Below are 19,350 nucleotides of genomic sequence, written 5' to 3'. Positions count from 1 at the left end.
AATTTTTAAATTTTACAAATAAGAAATGTTTGAAGTTGACAAGTATCTTATAAATAGGGGTGGAGTCAAAAAATATTTTGAAGGGGCCGGAATAAAGTTGTATGTTTTTATCATTTTAATAACTTATATATTTATAATTTTTAAATGATTAAATAAAAAATTATCATTCTTAAGAGCTCAAAATGTAATTTTACAATATACTATTTTAAAAATTTTAAAATTATAAAAGGACTAGGGGAGAAAATTTCTATTTTAGGGAGGTCAAGGTCCCTGCTAACCCCTTGACTCCGCCCTGCCTATAAATATATTATAAAATATTTTAAAAAATAAAAACATAATAACTTTTTAAAAATTACTTGTAAAAAAAAAGATAATACACTAAATACTAACCTTTAATACAAATAAATTTGTAAATTGTCCGGCATTACTCTCCACAAGTTGTAATCCACCCTTATGCATGGACACATTTAGTAAAGATGTAAATATAATTTTTGAAGTCATTTCTATTTTTATCATACAACTCAAATAATTGTAGAATCTATATGTCCAATAGAGGGGATATACTTTAATTTGCAATTATACTGCTCGATAATTGTAGAATCCGTATGACTAATATGGGATGGGCAAAATTAAGAGACAGGCAGTGTCTTTTTCTTTATATATAAAAATGATAAAACTTTAATAATAATATGATTAGTATGATTCAAACTTAAGTCACATTTAAGATGATTGAATATTTTTACTATTAGGTTAATATACGAGGTTCGTGTCTTTAATTTTTCTTAAATGATAGAATTATTTTTAATTTTTTTTTAAATTTTACAAAATTATAAATTAGTATAATAATAATTTTATTTTTTATCTTTAAAAAATAAACAACAAATTGTGCTTCAATTCTGATTAATATTATCTAAGGATCAATAAAGCAACAAAGACGATTACGTGATTGATTTTGTGGGTCTCAAAACAGCTTTAGGGGAAGATTCTTTAGGACTGAAGCTTGATGAAGATGACGAAGGTTTTACACACTCGAATAAACTACGAAACCTTTTTTTAGCTTTGATAAAATTGATTGACGTGTGGAATTTGGAAATGGAACCAACTCGATTTTAAGACAACAATAGATTGTTGAAAATAGAAATGAACTTTTAAGTCCACCGTTGAGGTGTGCACTATAAATCAGTGATTTAAGAACCTAGATGATGGTGATGTAAGCACGATGATTTCGGCTTGTTCTTTTCTTCTTCTGTCATCAAGCCAAATAAAAAAAAAAATAGAGCGTTCATGAAGGATAAAATTGAAGATTTTCTAAATTTGTTATGAAGTTTAATGATTTTTTTTACTTTTATTTTTGGATCTATTTTGCCTTCAAAAAGGAAAATTTTTTTTTATTTTTTTATAGAAATAAATGGGAAAGGAGAGGTTTGGTTTTTTAGAAATAGCCTCAAGCAAAAATTAATTTTATATTTTTAATAAATTTTACAAGTTGTTAATAATTTTAAAATAATGTTTTAATGATGTTTTATATTTTAAGTATTTTTTTAAATTTGATCCATCAATAATCACATCAAGAATTAATATTTGACATGTGACATATTTTCTTAACACCATTAACGTGGGGCACCAAAAAATATAACTAAACAAAAATATAACTAAAACTTTAAGTAACAAAATAGAAGAAATTAAATTTAAGTGAAAAAATAGATATAATTCAAAAACTAAATCATAAATAAACTCTTGTAAATAATTGCGCACAAATAAATGTTTCTATTATTATAGCAGTTACATAATAAATGCAAGCATTATTTAGTAGTGGAAACTAAACGTATATTTTATTCGTTAAAAAAACATTATAAAGCTCTCATGTATTTTAAATTAATAATATAATTTAAAAATATTAATTAAAATGTTAATCTCATTTGTGTAAAATTTAATTTTATTGCATAAAAAATATTTCAAAATAAATGAATGAATAAAAAGAGGGAGACAAATGAAAGTGCGTCGTCCGTATAGTACTGATTGAGGCGCAAAAACATCAGCGTCGGATTTCGTGTCCCCTATTTTTTTACAGCACGTTACTATTTGTATTATTATTTTATTTTAATCCTTCGGCCTCGCTATTCTATCACAACACCTGTGGCGTGATTGAAGTGTGGGACCCAAGATGTGGCCTACCAGGAGAAGGAATCATTTTTAAGCTCTGGCTCCGGAATCTGGATAGCCTCGTATCCGAACCTATAGATCTCCCGAGCCTCAATCTACACGTGTCTATCTTTCATTCGCTTGAAACAGTTGTTCTGTGTAAAATTATTTTATTAACACTCCTTATCTTATCATTTATGACTTTTATCAATTAAAAATAAATATATCATTTTTTTTCACATCATTCATAATCTCTCATTACCAACTCTACATGTAATGTAGAAAAAAAATGATATTATTAAATTTAATTGGTAAAAATTATAAATAATATAATAAAGAAGATTCATAAAATAATTTTTTTTAGGTTGTTTCCATGAAGAAGAATTCCTAATTTTCTCTTTTTATATGCCGTTTATTTGGTATCACTTTATAAAATATTACCTTTGCTTTTTAAAAAAAAATATATTATCAAATAACTGTGATCTACCACGAGATACCACACATGTTTCATGCCGAATATATACCACAGAATGAATATAAATTTATGATATTATTCAATAGTTTACTATCATAATAATAATCAAATTAATAGTTTCAGAAATTAATCATGGATGCCAGTGAAATATTGGCTTAACCTGAAGATGTTAAATTAAGTTTAATTCTCATAATATGTAATTGCATTGTTTTCTATTAATTTGATTTTATATTTTAATTGATCTGATTTTTTTTATTTGTAATAATGAAATTTTTAAAAATATAAAATAAATTAACTAGATAATACATCAAACTATATAATAAATATATACTTTTTTTTCTAATTTATTATATTTTTATTTTAAAAATTATATATTTAAATGAATCACTCTTTCTAAAAATCTATTTATTTATATTATACTTTTCATCAACATTTGGGATTGGTATATATATTAATACATATTTACATTAAGTTTCTATATTGGTGTCATGAGTTAACCGGTCACTAACTCAATTTAAAAAATATTAAAATATTCTTATTTTTAGAAAGTAACATATATTAATATAAATGTATTTTTGTCTTTTTATGCTTTAAAGTAATATCATAATAAAATTTCAACTTGAAGCAAATAAAATTTAAACTTTTAACCTAATCATTTCAACTAAGTATCAAAAATTCAAATCACAAAGGATTTTTTCTTTTATACAATGGGTATGGGACGGTTATGGTAATTGTTTGCACCGCCTTACTCCAGTATATAAAATTATCATTTTATCATTGTATATATAATTATTAAAAGGGTAAAAATGTAAAAATGTATTATTGAAAATTTTATATATTTTATGTTCAAAATTTTTTTTTTGAAGAATTATGTTTAATAATTTACTTGACTTTAAAAATATTAAAGATAAATAAAAAATTTAAATTGAAGATGAGTCGGATGAAGCGAAATAAATGCATTCAACATCTATAGAGGTGGTAGTAAAATTTAATATTATACATCTATAATAGAGTGGAGCAGGTGATGAAACAAAGCGTAGCAACTATAGAAAAATAATAGATTTAATATTCATCCTATCTCGTTCAATTGTCATCCCTAATTTTAACTAACTCCCTACTTAATTTTAATATAATTTTTCATAATATATAATAATGTTTGTTGGCAAATTTGGGGTACTATTTCGAATAAATCAATAAACCAAAAAAAAATCAAAAGGTTTATATGCAAATACTAAAAATACTAATCAACATCAAACTTTAATTGATAATAAAACCAAAATAATAAACAAAGTTTGTTTAAGATATCTCGGGTTGTGGGACCCGTTCAATTCATAAGATGGTAATTTTCCACCATAGTTGAAATGCCACGTGGCGAATAATGAACACCAGCTCGAATCACTCATCATCATCATCCCCCGGATCTGAGCAAAACACACAGAAAAGCAATCCTATCCCCCACTGAATCCAAAAATAACAATAAAAATTAAATATAATAAAAAACAAACAGATAGATATTATATTAATATATATATCGAGAATATATGGAACTATCTGTAATATTTGGACACAAAGCAAAGGGGTCTGAGAGCGTGACTGTCAAATCTACATATTCTCTTCATCTTCTTTCTTTCTCTCTAAAAACTCTCTCTCTCATAATTCAGATTTTCTTTCTTTTTTATGGTTCTTAAGATTCGGTTTAATCGGCGATCGTTTCCCACAGTTTCTCGGGAATTTCTTCTTTTCCTTCCTTCAATCTTTGTCTCCTCCTTCACCTGAATATAATGCTCCAGATTTTCAAGGTACGTATATAAAATAATATTTATATATGATTGCTATAGTAGGAAAAGAATTTCGAATAAATACGGTGGTAATATCTTCTTTTTTTTCCTTCTTGTTTCCCTCTTCAACAGTTAAATTAATGGTTTTATTTTTTTTTGTAGCTGATGGCTTTCCTTACAATTTTTCCCCTTTCTTAAAAGGTTTGGGTCTTATTAGCTTATTGGTTTTGTTTTTTTCTTTATCACTTTTTTGGGGTGAAAATCTGGGAATTTTGGAGATTTTATGATTTTTTTTTCTTTTGAAGATCTTCTTTTGCCTAACGGGTGATGCGTTTTTATGCTTATGTATCGTTAAGTACGTTTTATTGGTTTTGGTTTTGAAATTCCCAATTCAAGGTCATTGTTTTCAGGTATTTCTTCCCTTTTTCTTTTCCCAGAATTCGAATAAATTTTTATTTTCTTTTTTCTTCAATCTAACTTTTATAAAAAGATGTGTACATTTTTGTTTGTTTATCGATATTTCAGATTTTTCAGTTTTGGTTGTAAAGAGATTTACAAAACATAATGCTGTCTCCCTGTATCAATTGAGTACTTTCTCATGACTCGTGAGACTAATCTTCCCTGCATCATTGACTCGGTTTTTTTTTTTTTTGGTCTTTGAGATTCTTCTTTGAAACCCAGTGCTTTATGTGGGTATTTTCCGAGCACATTCAAAAAGGACCCTTTTATGGAAAACGGGATCTTGCTTTTTCACATTCTCATCATAAATAATATTAATAATAGCAACTATAATAGTAATAAAAAAAATGGTAAGTACTGATCTTATTATCATGTTTGTTAACAAAAATTCTTCTGTGGAAAAGTAGAATCCATGGAGGTCATGATTTCTACCGCAGGCCTTTGTCTCTTATGCAAAAAATGCCTTTAACAATTCCAATGCCTTCTTCATGTTTTGTCTGGGCTTCTTTTTTTTGCTTTGTTGAACAATATTAGGAGTTCAGATATGATTATGATTATTACAAGTTTTAAATATATACTTCTTTTTGTATTTTTGGATTCAGGACTGGTTTTGATTTGATAGAACTCTGACTCAAAAAGTAAAAACAATGGAGGGTGACACATACTCAGGGCTTGACAATGGAACACAGTTGGATGGCAAGGTGGTGCAGATATTTCAGAAGAGCTTTGTTCAGGTTCAGAATATATTGGACCAGAATAGGTTTCTCATCAATGAGATAAACCAGAATCATGAGTCCAAGATCCCAGACAACTTGAGCAGAAATGTTGGTCTAATTAGGGAGCTCAACAACAACATAAGAAGAGTTGTTGACCTTTACGCTGATCTTTCAAGTACCTTCTCCAAATCCATGGATACCTCATCTGAGGAGGATCTGAGTGTTGCTATGAGATCTGATGCCAAAGCTGGTCACAAAAGAAACAGGCCTGTTTGATTTAATTCTAGAGAAAACAACAACAAAAAAACAAGTTGGGGTTTTTATGCTGGCAATTCTTTTGCATGGTGGCAAATGAAGAAACTTTTTTCAAGTAGAAACTAGATCAAAACTGATCAGATTGTGTGTAACCCTTCTTCGCTTTTGTATCATTGATGAACTGTCTTCATTTCTCAAAACTTACTGCTCACATTTTGTTAGCCAAAATAATATAGGTCTTCTATAATTTCTTCTATTTGCACTGTAACTCCTTTTGTAACCATGGATCTGATATTGAAATGAAAAGCATATGGGGGATGTTCATTTCTAAATTTGCCGCTGTCTTTGAAAATGGGTAATAATAGGTTGTTGCTTGTAAAGTTAAACCATCTCTTCCTCTTTTTCCTTTTTTTTTTTCCATCTTATAAATGTCAAATTTTTTGTTGCTTTTTTTACAAAGAACTGATCTTTATTTCTGTCATGCACTTTGAAACTTCTTAAATTTTCCACTGATAAGGAAAAAGAGGTTGTTTAAGAGCTTTTAGTTTAGCCTATAACCTTTTTTCTCTTTGTCAAAAAGGCTGATATCTGTAATTATGAGTCTTTTACAAATATTTTTCTGTCTCAGATTCTTTACCATGAAGGTTCATTTTCTACTTTTCAATGGAAACAGACTCTCTCCATTATATGCCCCTTTATTCAACTTTCCAACCTCAATCAAAACTCCAAAGGATTATATATATGATTTAGTCCTTAGCTGAGAAGCAAAAGCTGAAGAGATCAGAAATCTGAAGATATACTGCTTTAAGTCCTCTCCTATGGTACCAAGCCTTTTCTTTTTATTCTCCTCCATGTTCTGATATGCTTGTGGTTGTGGAGAACTGAAAAGAGGTGCATGCATGTTTGTATATATATATAAATATTGAAGATGCTCTGGAAGGCAAAGCAGCTTTTAGATTTTTTTTTTTTGGCTCTTAATCAAATACCACAACAGGAACAGAATCTGAAATATCAGATGAGAGATGATGAGCTTTTGACTTAATAAATAAATATATGTTTAAAGAAAATAATAATAATTGTTGTAAGTTGCAACAAATATTGGTGATGTGTTCGGTGGGTATTGAGTTAATTAAAGGGAAAAAAGTATTTAAGTATTGTAAAGAATGTAGTTTAAAACAAAGCACTACAAGAGACACACAGATATGTGCCAACAACATGACAAAGGTCCCCCTAAGCTAAGTTTCTTTGTTTTTTTTTTTGGGGGGGGGATTTTTAACTGAACTTCTCCTGTTCTCCATTTTTATCCCCTTCACTTCCTACTCACCTTCTTTCTCTTTTTATTCCTCGGATATAAATATAAAAAAACACAAAGATTCTTCAAATTTATATAGAAAAACCTTAAAAAATACTACTTATATTGGATACAAAAAATATATGAACTCCTGAAAAATCTAAAAAAAATATATATATATATATGTATTGAGCAGTCGAGACTTCTTTAATAAGTAATAAATATGTTTGATGACTTCCATCAAGTTGATTGAGCAGGTTTCTTTGTTGCCGGGCCCAAGGGCAGCCTAATTTCTGATCTTTGGAGAGGGAAAGAAAAGTCCCACTCTCACATGGAAATGGTTTGTTTTTATTCTAAACATGACAAAAGAAATAATATAAAATTTGATGTTTTATTTACAAGTGAAAATATTTTGGGAGGTCCAACTAATTTCAAATTAAACTCGAGCTGAGAGGTTAAACTTGGTACACCCAAGTCCTAAACTCCTTTTGCAGTGATTACATTGTCAGAAACAATATGACATGAGGACAAAGGAATAAAGAGATTGAAATGAGAAACACAAATAATTATCGTTTGAATCGAACACCAAGGCACTTTCCTGTCTTAAAAGAATAAACAAATGCTGTGATATTTTTATTTTTCTGATTTCTGATACACGTCACACATTGTACATAAGTTTCCGAATGTTAAATCATTGCCATAATCTAAAGACTTAATGTCTTTTAAATTTTAATTAAGATTTATGATAATATATTAAATTAAACATAAATCTTGATTACCTTTACGTACGTCGTTAATATCAAATCCAACTCTTACCGGCCCACAAAACAAGTCTCAAGAATATTCCATCCTATTACCAAATTAATGATGTAAATGTACATTATTCGGACAAAAAACATCATATTTGATAGAATGTTAATAAATTTTAGGTTAAATTCATAAAAACCATTTTAATGGGACCCTTGAAAAAATTATAATAAAGAAATGCAATTGTTTAAGAAACACTGGATAATAATGATTTGAATTTGTTTAAGGGAATTAATCATGGAAAGTGTTGAAGATTAAATAATGATGGTGGCTAGCTAAAGGGTCTAATCTATAATACTAAAGCTTGAAAGCTAAAGACAAAACATAACATGTGAGAATGGGAATCTACTTTTTCACTTTCTTCCTTTTTGTTCCTTACATTTCCAGCAATTAGGTTGGAAAAGGAAGAAATTAAAGTCCAGTCTAAAAGTTTCCCACTCTTTTTATCCTAAATTAAACAAAAGTATCTTAAATGGGGTTATCAACATCATTAGTTGGATAATTTACATTTTAAGATAGTTGGTTTATACCAATTAACTGTAGTGAAAATTAATAGATTAATTCAAATTCAAACCTTCATCTAAATTTTCAAAAAAAGGCTCTCTTTTTTTTTTATCTTTTAGAATTAAATTTAATTAATTCATGCAATCATCACTAACACTTAAAAATGTCTAACAATTATGTTCAAGTTTCTAACATTTCCTAAACTGCATTTTCTTTTATAAACAAACATCATCGGTTAGAGCAGTTATCCAATCCTACTTATACACGTCATATAATTTTACATATTTTTCATAAATTTTTATGTAATTAAACTTGTAGCAATTTTAGAAATGTCAACATATTTATTTAATTCTATAACTAAACTTAAAAATTTACCATTTTTTTATTTTTTAATATTTTTATTATATTTTATAGAACATTTATATTACCTTATTCTTATTTGTAAAGTTTAAAAATTCTATCTAACTTGACTTGAAATTCTAAGTAGTTAAGTTTCTTACCATAGAGATTCAAAATAATATATTTAAAAATTTTATAAGTTAATTGCATCAAATATCCTCAAACTATTATTTTAATTTTAAATTAATTTTTAAACTTAAAAATATATTAATTATATTCTTAAATTATTGATATTTTATCCATCAAATAATTCACATAACAATAGCATAAGAAAAATCAAAACTTAAATAAAAGGAGACAACAATGAAGTTCCTGTAAAAACTTCGAAACCTTGATACCAAAAATTTAAAAGCTGCAAAAAAATGTTTTCTATTTTTATTTTTTGATAAATTTTTTAGTTTTATTTTGTTTCCATCGATTCCTTTTAAAAATTACGTGGCACCAATTATTGATTTTTTATTTTAATATTTTACATTTTTTTTAAAGTTTCTTACATAAGATTTATTGTATTATTCAACGATTTTAATGGCAAAATGACTTGATTGATATAACACCAATAATTTGAATATACAATTAAAATATTTTAAAGTTTGAGAATCAAAATAGTATAAAAATCATAACTTAGATATGTAAGATACACGTAACTCTAAATTTATGCATAATAAATGAAATATTTTTATATTAAATAAATGATTACATATATTCTATTTTACAATAAAAAAATGCATTATCTACAGAAACCTAACATGAAACATGACAATCAAGTTGTAACATATTAAGCATTTATAGAATCATAAAATGCACAAAACTAATTAATAAATTTTACAATTATTTATTAAAAAATGCGCAATTATTTTTTAGTTTATATCTATAAATACAATATAATTATAATGCTATCGCAATTTAAAAACACATGATATAATAATTATAAAGTAAAATTAAATACATATAAATTAAAAACAATCTAATATAAATTAAAGTCGATATGTTAAATTAAAACTCACATATGATAATAACATCCACATCCACATGTGAAAATCATGTGCGCTAAGTCTTCTGAATGATGTATTATTTAACATTTGTTTTCAGTTTAGCTTATGTCCATTATAGATTATAATTAAGAAAGAGCGTAATCAAGGCAGCCCTCCAGCAAAAGGAGGACTTTACTTGATCCATACAAGTTCATAAGCAACCGTTAATCCATGGGCAACATAGTTCCCATCTCTTTTAATAAAAGTCCATGAAATTTTTCTAAAATTGCAACTCAATCCTCTAGTGAGTTTTCTGTAAAAAAAAAAAAAGCGGCACATGGAGGCAATCAGTTTTCACAATGAGCTGGGACATGCCATTATCCAAGGCAAAACTAATGCTTTGTCTAATTGCAAACTATCTCTGCTTTGTCTAATTGCAAACTATCTCCATAGGGTAGGAGTTTCATTCGACGTAGTATGTGTGTATAGTGTAAGAATGTGTTAATTTTTTAATCATACAAAAAAAAATTGATTTTTTTGGTCTCCTAACTTTATAAAAAGAATATTTTAGTCATTTATTTATTTTTTGCCTTTTCCAAATCTTGATTTTACATTTTTTATTAAATTATTCCAAAATAGATGAAAAAATTATTGTTTGTTAATTTTGCTAACATGACATATATACATGGATTGCCATATGGATGCCATGTTAATATTTAATTAATTTTTTAAAATTTAACAAAAATATTTATAATTTTTTATACCTTTTTAATAATTTTAATGTTTTTTAATTTTAAAAAATATTTTTAAAAATTTAAAAAATTAATTAAATGCTGACATGTAATCCACGTGGCAATCTACATATATGCAACATCAAAAAAGTTAGAAAATACTAACTTTTTCATTTCCATCCATTTTTGGGGGATTTGATTAAAAATGCAAGTTTAAGGATTAAAAAATGTGAAAAAATAAGTGAAGGACTAAAGTGACTTTTTCTGTAAAATTGGAAGACCACAAATGACATTTTACCTTTTGCGAAACAAACTTCCATATAAGTCAGCGTGGATGTCCGGATCTTATTTTAGTGACAGCACATGCAAATAAAATTAGATAGCTTTGATAAGAGAGACGATTTAGGCCCATTAATAGGTTAATGGATCCTTTTACGGGCCTTGATAAGTGGTCACCAAGAACTATCATCACGAACTTTGCTTAGATAAAGTATTCAACAAAAGCCCAAATTTGGAGCCCAAGCACAAGAGGCCGTGTAAAACCCTAGTCAGAACCAATATATCTATCTTGCTAGGGTTTGTGAACTTCAGCCGTCTTCTTCAGATCTCATATTCCTGCAAATTCCCTTCTTTTCCCCTCCACCCAAGCCTAAAAAATCATGGCGACAGCTCAAATCAGCAAAAAGCGAAAGGTGTTGTGTTTCTTCGATCTGTTTTTTTTCATTTACTATTCCATTTGTTTCATCATTTCTCCTTAGTAGTTCTTGCTTATTTTCTATTACGTTCAGTTCGTCGCTGATGGAGTTTTCTTCGCGGAACTCAACGAGGTATTGACCAGGGAACTGGCTGAGGATGGATACTCTGGAGTCGAAGTCAGAGTTACTCCTATGCGTACCGAGATCATCATCAGAGCCACCCGCACCCAAAACGTTCTCGGTACTTTCTATAAAAACAATATTGTTTCCACTACTGTGATAATTATTTTTCAATATCGGATTTGAACTTTGATAATTGGGGATTATAGGTGAAAAAGGTAGGAGGATTAGGGAGCTTACCTCAGTGGTTCAGAAGCGATTCAAGTTCCCAGAAAACAGCGTCGAGCTTTACGCTGAGAAGGTCAACAACAGAGGCCTTTGCGCTATTGCCCAGGCCGAGTCTCTTCGCTACAAGCTACTCGGAGGTCTTGCCGTTCGCAGGTACATACTCAATAAGTATTCGATTTTACAGATTTAAAGCATTCTATTATTGTTGTTGTCAATTTGTATTTTTTATATTTGGGTTTGTTAATATAACGTCATCTACAAAGCAATTTGGTACTTCACTGCCATTTTTTGTGTCGGAAGGTGACAAAAGTAATCAAATAATATAGTTCTTTTATTTTATACTGCTGAAATGCATTTGGTTTTCGTGCAGTAAACTTAGGGGAAGGAACATTGTAAAAATTTTCCAAATTATTAAAATCTAATTGCAAAATGAAGTCAATTTTCATCCAATTTAGATTAATTTGAAAATGCTAAATGTTGATTTATTGTTTATCCAAATTGAATGTTTCCATTTGTTTGTATGAATTTATTGACATTATATTTAGTGGTCTATAAAGCAAATAGGTTGTTTCTATACTGATATTGTGTCGGAAGATGGCAGATTTAATCTAATACGCCATTAAGAAATTATTCAGTTCTTGGTGTAATTTTTTTTATCTCTATACTGATTTTGAATATTTGAATATGATATTATTAATAGTATGGCTTGGTAAATTCTTATTCGTGAATTCAAGCTGAGATATTTTGGGATGGTTGGTACAGGGCCTGCTATGGTGTACTGAGATTCATCATGGAGAGTGGTGCCAAGGGATGCGAGGTTTATATACCAAATCCAATTTGTTTTTAATATATTTTGTTTTCCTTGGTTTCTTTTGAAAACTTATGTTATTTGCTTTCTTCTGCAATAGGTTATTGTTAGTGGAAAGCTAAGAGCACAGCGTGCCAAATCTATGAAATTCAAGGATGGATATATGATCTCTTCTGGTCATCCTGTCAATGAGTATATTGACTCTGCTGTCAGACATGTTCTTTTGAGACAGGTTTGCTATCAATTTGTCTAGTATTTACTCTTCTATGACCCTTTTGATCTTCAGTTTTGACCAATTTGTCGGGATTTTTTTATAACAGGGGGTGCTTGGTATCAAGGTCAAGATCATGCTTGACTGGGATCCTAAGGGTAAGCAAGGCCCTACTACTCCCCTACCCGATCTAGTCACAATCCACCCTCCCAAGGAGGATGAAGAAATCAGGAGAGTAGAGCCTGAGCCAACTAATATTGAGGTTCCAGTTATGGCTTAAATACTGTTTTGGTTGACATCTTTTTGATTTTTGGAAGTATGTGAGTTTCTTAGTTTTATGTAGCTAAAAGTTTGGCCTCAAAGACCCCAGCATTTTGTGGTTTCTTCTTTTTGTACTTTAATGTTTCTCCTACTATAGTTATTACGTAATTGGTAATTTTCTTTCAAGTCTTTCTTTTAATCCTTAACTGGTATGATTCACAACTGCTTCGTGTTAACAGTAAAAAATCTGAAAGTTAGAATATGTTATAAATCTCTTCGCATTTTTTACTTGAATAAAAAAATATTGATTTAGTTACCACCATTGATAAAATTATTTATCAAAATTTTTGGTGTGATATTTTCGAATTAAAATCTATAGTTATGGAACTAATACTGATTTGGATTGTTTCTTAAAGCATGACGTAATGTTCTTTTATGTTGGAATACATTTTGATTCAAATAGTTACCAATATTAATTATTTAAATTATTAATCATATTTTAAAAGTAGAAAGAATAAATTATATTAAAAATTAAAGTATATAAATTTAATTTCAAGTTTTGAAAAAGAATGAAAGCCTTTTATGTTTATAGATAATTGTTAAACTTTTTAATTAATATCTTATAAGGATGAATTTATATTAGAAACTAATATAAATCTTAAATTTCAGCATATTAGAGGGATCAAAATTAAAATTTAATATTTTTATAAAATATAAAAGAAAAAATAATGGTGGGTATGTCACTTTATAACAAAAAGAACTAGTATGATAAATTGACGTATTACGTCGGTTTAATTATTTGTTTTTGTCAAATTATAAAGTAAATATTTGAAAATTAAAATATACATTAGTAAGGACTGCCAAAATTGTCGAGTTAATGGAGAATTCTCTCTCTGAAAACCTTGGTTTTGACTTTTCTATTGTGGAAGAGTTGATCCCTAAAAAAGTTAGATTTAGAGACAAGGATGGTGGTTCGAATGATGACATGAAGGTGGACTTGCCATCTGTCCACTCCATTTCTTGGAAAGATATGCTTTTTGGCTCTAAGGTAGGAGATGCTTCGAAACGAACGAATGAGAAGGAAGACATTGATTTTTTAGAGGGTGACATTCAGAAGACCTTTGTAAATGGAGTGCCTTCTATTACTTTTTCTGACAGGATACATCATATTCTCTTTCAGGGCATGGAAAACATCGTGGTATTAAAATTACTTGGTCGAAAATATAGGTTTTTCGGTGTTGCAAAACAAAATCTACAGTATGTGGAAACCCTCAGCACCTATTCACATGATGGACATTGAGAATGACTATTTTTAGTCAAATTTCAGAACAAACAAGATTGCGAAAAGGCTCTCTCTGAAGGACCATGGATCATTTTTGGTCAGTACTTGACCGTTCAGCCATGGACGAGGGCTTTTGACTCTGCCCAGGCCTACCCAAGTGTCGTCAAGGCGTGGATTAGATTCCTTGCGCTCCCTATTTATTTGTATAATCGCAAAGTTATCACAGAAATTGGGGAGTTTGTAACAACCCAAAATCCGTGAGCACCAGAAAAGTGTGTTGTCGAGCCTCCGTCTTAGTGAAATAAGTTCGAAAATAATTATTAAAAATATTTACGAGTCTAGTAGTGTGTTTAATTAGGTTTTAATTAAGTAAATTTAGCTTAATTTAGAGTAATTAGTAAAAAGGATTAAATTGAATAAGAGTAAAAGTTTAATTATAGATTAAAGAAAAATTAGAAGGACTTAAGAGGAAATTAAACCATTTCCTATAGCTGAGGCGGTTTAACGTGGAAAATATCAAAGATTTTATTGATTAAAAAATATATTTATTTAATAATTAAGTATATTATATTATATTATTATTATATATAAAAGAAACAAATAAGTTAAAAGAAACAGAATGAAAGCAAACGAAACAGAGAAGAACATGGGAGAAAGAAAGGAAAGAAGAAAGAAAAGGGGAAATAAGGTTTATGAAGCTTGGAGTTAATTAGTAAGCTCAATCAAGTCCTTTTCTCATAATTTTGATATTTTAGAAGTCTTAAAACAAGTTTTTGATGAAATTAAGTTGTTAGTTTGGAAGTTCTTAGGTTTTTAAACAAAGTTCATGTTGAATAAAATGATGAAATAGGGGTTTAATTGAACGAAATTCAAGTTAGAATAGATATAAGGATTGAATTGCAAAGTAAGCTATAAGTTTTGTGTTTTAGGGACTAGATTGAGGAAAACTCGGAATTAAGAAAATATGTTAAAAATTTAATAGTTAAATTTGAGTTTAAATGAAATTTGAATAGGAATAAGGTGTGAATTGGTGTTATAAATTTGGTTATTAACATTTTTCATCAAAACAGTTTTGGGAAGTAGCAATGGTCTGACTTTGAAAATTCACTAAAAATTTTATAAATTGAACTAGAGGATGAACAAAATATGGAATTAAAGCTTATTGAATCTAGTTTCTTATAGTAGAAACAGTGTAAGCAGTTAATTGATGAATCAAGAGATATTTGAAATTTTGTAATACTGGTTCGGGGTGATTTCGAGATGCCCTGTTTTAACTTTGGAAAATCATTAAAAATTTTACAAAAATTATTATGGAGTGTAATTTATATATGTGAACTCCTTAATGAACCTAGTTTCAAAATAAATAAACAAGAACCTTATTCGAGTTCTGTACAATGAGATAATTTAGTTTTAGTAGAGAGAGGTCAGAACTGTCAAATGAAATAACAGGGGAGTATTTAACGAATAAACTGTATTAAATGGCTAGACCAAAAATTCTGGAAATTTTATGATTAGAAAATATATGAGTCTAGTTTTAAGGAAAATTTACGGATATTAATTTGGAGTTTCGTAGCTCAAGATATAAATAATTTAGTAACAATGACTCAAGTAGACAGCTTAATGGTGAAATTGTATATATACATTAAAAATGGTTAAATTTGCATGTTTAGGCTCATGAATTAAATTGAATCATGTTGTATTGATGATTATAAATTATTATTTTCGTAGCCAACAAAGAACCTGAAGCATCAGCATCGAAAGGAAAGGAGAAAGTCATCGAGTACTAAAACGGGAGAATTACGGTGTGTATTACTATAATTCGAATTTTAATTATTATTGATTGCTGAATTTTTTTATTGTTATGTATGGTAAGTAAGACTTGAGGTAAGTATGTGAAATTGATATGAATATTGAGTGAAAATGAAAGTGATGCAAATTGAATCAAATTGAATTGAATAAGTGAATTATGGAAGATGTAATTATTTGAAAAGCGTATTGATTGAAAAATGATTGGTGATTTGAATTGTGAATTGAAAGTGATATAGGATTGAGAAAGTGAATTGAATACCCTATTAACTAGTCGGGCTGAGTCGGATATAGTTGGCAAGCCATAGGATTGGAAGTGTTCAGGGATACTTCGACCTCGAGTCGATGAGACACTGGGTGTCACTATATTTCTTCGGATAGATTCGATGAGGTACTGGGTACCAACTTTACTTCGGCTAGGCCGATGAGACACTGGGTGTCAACTATTACTACGAACTATCCGATGAGGCACTGGGTGCCATATTGGTGTGTTTGGTTGGATTCGTGTATCCGCCAAAGTCCGAGTTACGTTAATAGGGTGAAAAATTGAAATGTGAATTTGAGGCATTGAAACGAGAAAAATAAATTGAATTACGAATTGAAATTGGAATTGTGATAATAAGAGAAAAGTATGAAATGTATATTCATAAGTGATATAAATTTAAGTTTGAGAAAATACATTGATTTATGAATTAGTACATATGACATTAATTGTTAGGTATTTTAATATTTATGTTTTTACTATTGTTGATATAATTTGAATTATAGTAATATCACTGAGTATATCCATACTCAGCGTACAGTTGTTTCCGTGCGCAGGTTAGTAGAAGTCAAGTGTCCCGGTTCAGCATCCAGAATATTCCCGACTCCAACACAAATTTGGTGATGTATATTTTTCTTTTGGGTAAAGGTGGCATGTACATAGGTGTTATATAGTCACTTGAATATGCATATTACTTTGGGTAGTGAAGGTTGAATTATAAGATTTAGATGGTTAAATGAAATGGTAAGAAAAGTATATGATATTTTGATACATGAACATTAAGTTGTTAAATGAATGAAGTTTTTAATCAATTTTGAATGATGCTATGATAGTTATTAAGTTGAAATTATGTTAATGATATAAATATTAGTTATATGAATGTGAAAAATTGGTGCTGGTTGTTTTAGTTTGAATTTGCAGAAGGTTTTAGGTAAAAATAAGCAGACCGAAATTTTTATAAAAAAAAAAATTCAGAATATTCGAACAAGTTCCGTTCTACTTTTAACACGTGCTTGAACTTTGAGAGTTCAAGATAGGGACTCAATTATTATATTATACCATAAAAGTTATATTAATTATAAATTATTAGTAAGTTGTCTGATATGTCCGGTAATGCCTCATAACCTCGTTCCGGTAACGGTTTGGGGTTAGGAGGTGTTACAATTGTTGGTATCAGAGCTATCAGGTTTAGCCGATTCTTGGGCTAAATTGGGCTCGAAAGTGAGTTTAGAAGTACATGCCACTGTCGAGTCGAAATCGAGTCGGGATTTCTGGATGCTAATGTATTTATTTGATTTTGTTTTATAGATAAAATGTCAGATGAAAGAATGGATAATGTTGAACAGGAAATGTATACTGGAAGTCGAGAATTAGAAGAAACTGAATCTGTTACACCTGGTGTGGATCCGTTAAATAATCAATCTCCTAACGTAGGGAGAGAAAGAAATACCTTACAAGTGTTAAGAGATATAGCTGATGCATTACAGCATATAGTGAGAGCTATACCTGCTACTACATCTGTACCTACTGTCAGACAGGCTTTGATTAAAGAGGTGCGAAAATATGGTGTCACGAAATTTCAGGGATTAAAAGGAGCTGATCCATCTGTTGCTGAAAATTGGATAGAAACAACAAAAAGAGTTTTGCAACAATTAGACTGCACCCCCCGAGAGAGTCTGATATGTGCTATATCACTGTTACAAGGAGAAGCGTATCTCTGGTGGGAATCTGTGGTTAGACATTTGCCGGATGATCAGGTAACTTGGGACTTGTTTCAAAAAGAATTTCAGAAGAAGTATATTGGGGAATTGTACATCGAAGAGAAAAAGCAAGAGTTTTTAGTGTTGAAACAGGGGAATATGTCAGTACTGGATTATGAGCGAGAGTTCTCTAGATTGAGCAGGTATGCTTTAGAATATGTTCCAACTGAGGCTGATAGTTGTAAACGATTTTTACGGGGACTACGAGATGAAATCAAGATTCAATTGGTAAGTCTCAAAATTACTGAACTTGTTGATCTGGTCGAGCGAGCAAAAATGATAGAATAAGTACTGGGCCTGGATAAAAAATCAGAAATTGGTAAATCAGCTGGGAAACGTATGGGAACTACTAGTTTTAATCCATTACCGAAGAGATTCAAAGAATCAAGAAGTGACTGGAAATCTAGTTTTAGTTCAGACAGAGGTGGTAGAAGCAGAGGTAAACAGATGACAGTAACTACTAGCAGTGTGAGAGGTCCATCTCGAGGTGTAGAAATTCCAGACTGTGAGCACTGCGGAAAGAAACACAGAGGAGAATGTTGGAAAGTAACTAGAGGTTGCTTTAGATGTGGTTCTACAGACCATTTTATCAGAGACTGTCCGAATACTGATAGTGCTGCACCTGTATCATCACAAAGATCAGTATCTACTGCTAGAGGCAGAGGGTCAGGTAGAGGTAATTCGGCTTCCAGAGGAGGTGCTGGTAGAAGGAGCAGTGATATTGCTACTCAGCAGTCTGAAGCCAGAGTACCAGCTAGAGCTTATGTGGTCAAAAAACGAGAAGAAGGCGATGCACATGATGTTGTTGCAGGTATATTTCTATTGTATTCTGAGCCTATTTATGCTTTAATTGATCCGGGTTCGTCACACTCTTATATAAATTCAAAACTAGTCTAATCGGGAAAATTAGAATCTGAAATGTCTAAAGTTTCTATAGAAGTGTCTAAGCCCTTTGGGACAAACGGTATTAGTAGATAGAGTATGTCGGAGGTGCCCGTTAATAATACATGATAAAATGTTTCTTGTGGACTTGTTGATCATGCCTTTTGGTGATTTTGATATCATTTTGGGTATGGACTGGCTATATGAACATGGGGTAGTTTTGGATTGCTATAAAAAGAGGTTTAGTATTCAGACAGAAAATGGGGATAGAATTGAAGTGAATGGCATCCGTACCAGTGGTTCGACACGCATTATTTCAGCGATGAAGGCTAATAAATTACTGCAGCAGGGTTGTCCAGCATACTTGGCATATGTTATTAATTCTGATTCAGTTGGGAGTCAGTGCAGTCAAATTAGGACTGTACGTGAGTTTCCAGATGTATTTCCAGAAGAATTACCGGGCTTACCACCTGACAGAGAGGTTGAATTTGCTATTGAGGTGTATCC

At 29.9% G+C, this 19,350-nt stretch overlaps 3 protein-coding genes across 5 annotated transcripts; all 3 read left to right on the top strand.

Moving 5' to 3' along the window:
- The first annotated feature begins 4,157 nt into the window (after positions 1 to 4,157).
- LOC107958778 (protein ELF4-LIKE 3) lies at positions 4,158 to 6,157 on the top strand. 3 transcript variants are annotated; one of them, XM_016894645.2, is made up of 3 exons: positions 4,159 to 4,416; positions 4,558 to 4,596; positions 5,457 to 6,157. In XM_016894645.2, exon 3 carries the CDS (start codon positions 5,502 to 5,504, stop codon positions 5,844 to 5,846), a length of 345 nt encoding a protein of 114 aa, XP_016750134.2. In that variant the 5' UTR covers positions 4,159 to 4,416; positions 4,558 to 4,596; positions 5,457 to 5,501; the 3' UTR covers positions 5,847 to 6,157. The 3 variants fall into 3 exon arrangements, with proteins under 3 accessions (XP_016750132.2, XP_016750134.2, XP_040968811.1); XM_016894643.2 differs by lacking the exon at positions 4,558 to 4,596 and having other exon boundaries at positions 4,158 to 4,416; XM_041112877.1 differs by lacking the exons at positions 4,159 to 4,416; positions 4,558 to 4,596 and adding an exon at positions 4,625 to 4,805.
- Positions 6,158 to 11,041: 4,884 nt separating this feature from the next.
- Positions 11,042 to 13,037, top strand: LOC107958777 (40S ribosomal protein S3-2). Its single transcript, XM_016894642.2, has 6 exons — positions 11,042 to 11,220; positions 11,317 to 11,464; positions 11,553 to 11,724; positions 12,334 to 12,388; positions 12,480 to 12,611; positions 12,700 to 13,037. The coding sequence occupies exons 1-6, from the start codon at positions 11,188 to 11,190 to the stop codon at positions 12,868 to 12,870; spliced, it is 711 nt and encodes a 236-aa protein (XP_016750131.1). The 5' UTR covers positions 11,042 to 11,187; the 3' UTR covers positions 12,871 to 13,037.
- Positions 13,038 to 17,514: 4,477 nt separating this feature from the next.
- Positions 17,515 to 18,249, top strand: LOC121229185 (uncharacterized). The gene has a single exon (XM_041112653.1). The coding sequence runs from the start codon at positions 17,515 to 17,517 to the stop codon at positions 18,247 to 18,249; it is 735 nt and encodes a 244-aa protein (XP_040968587.1).
- Positions 18,250 to 19,350: the final 1,101 nt, after the last annotated feature.

Source organism: Gossypium hirsutum, chromosome A05 (assembly GCF_007990345.1).
Source record: "Gossypium hirsutum isolate 1008001.06 chromosome A05, Gossypium_hirsutum_v2.1, whole genome shotgun sequence".
Lineage (NCBI taxonomy): Eukaryota > Viridiplantae > Streptophyta > Magnoliopsida > Malvales > Malvaceae > Gossypium > Gossypium hirsutum.
This window is presented reverse-complemented; position numbering and strand designations above follow the sequence as displayed.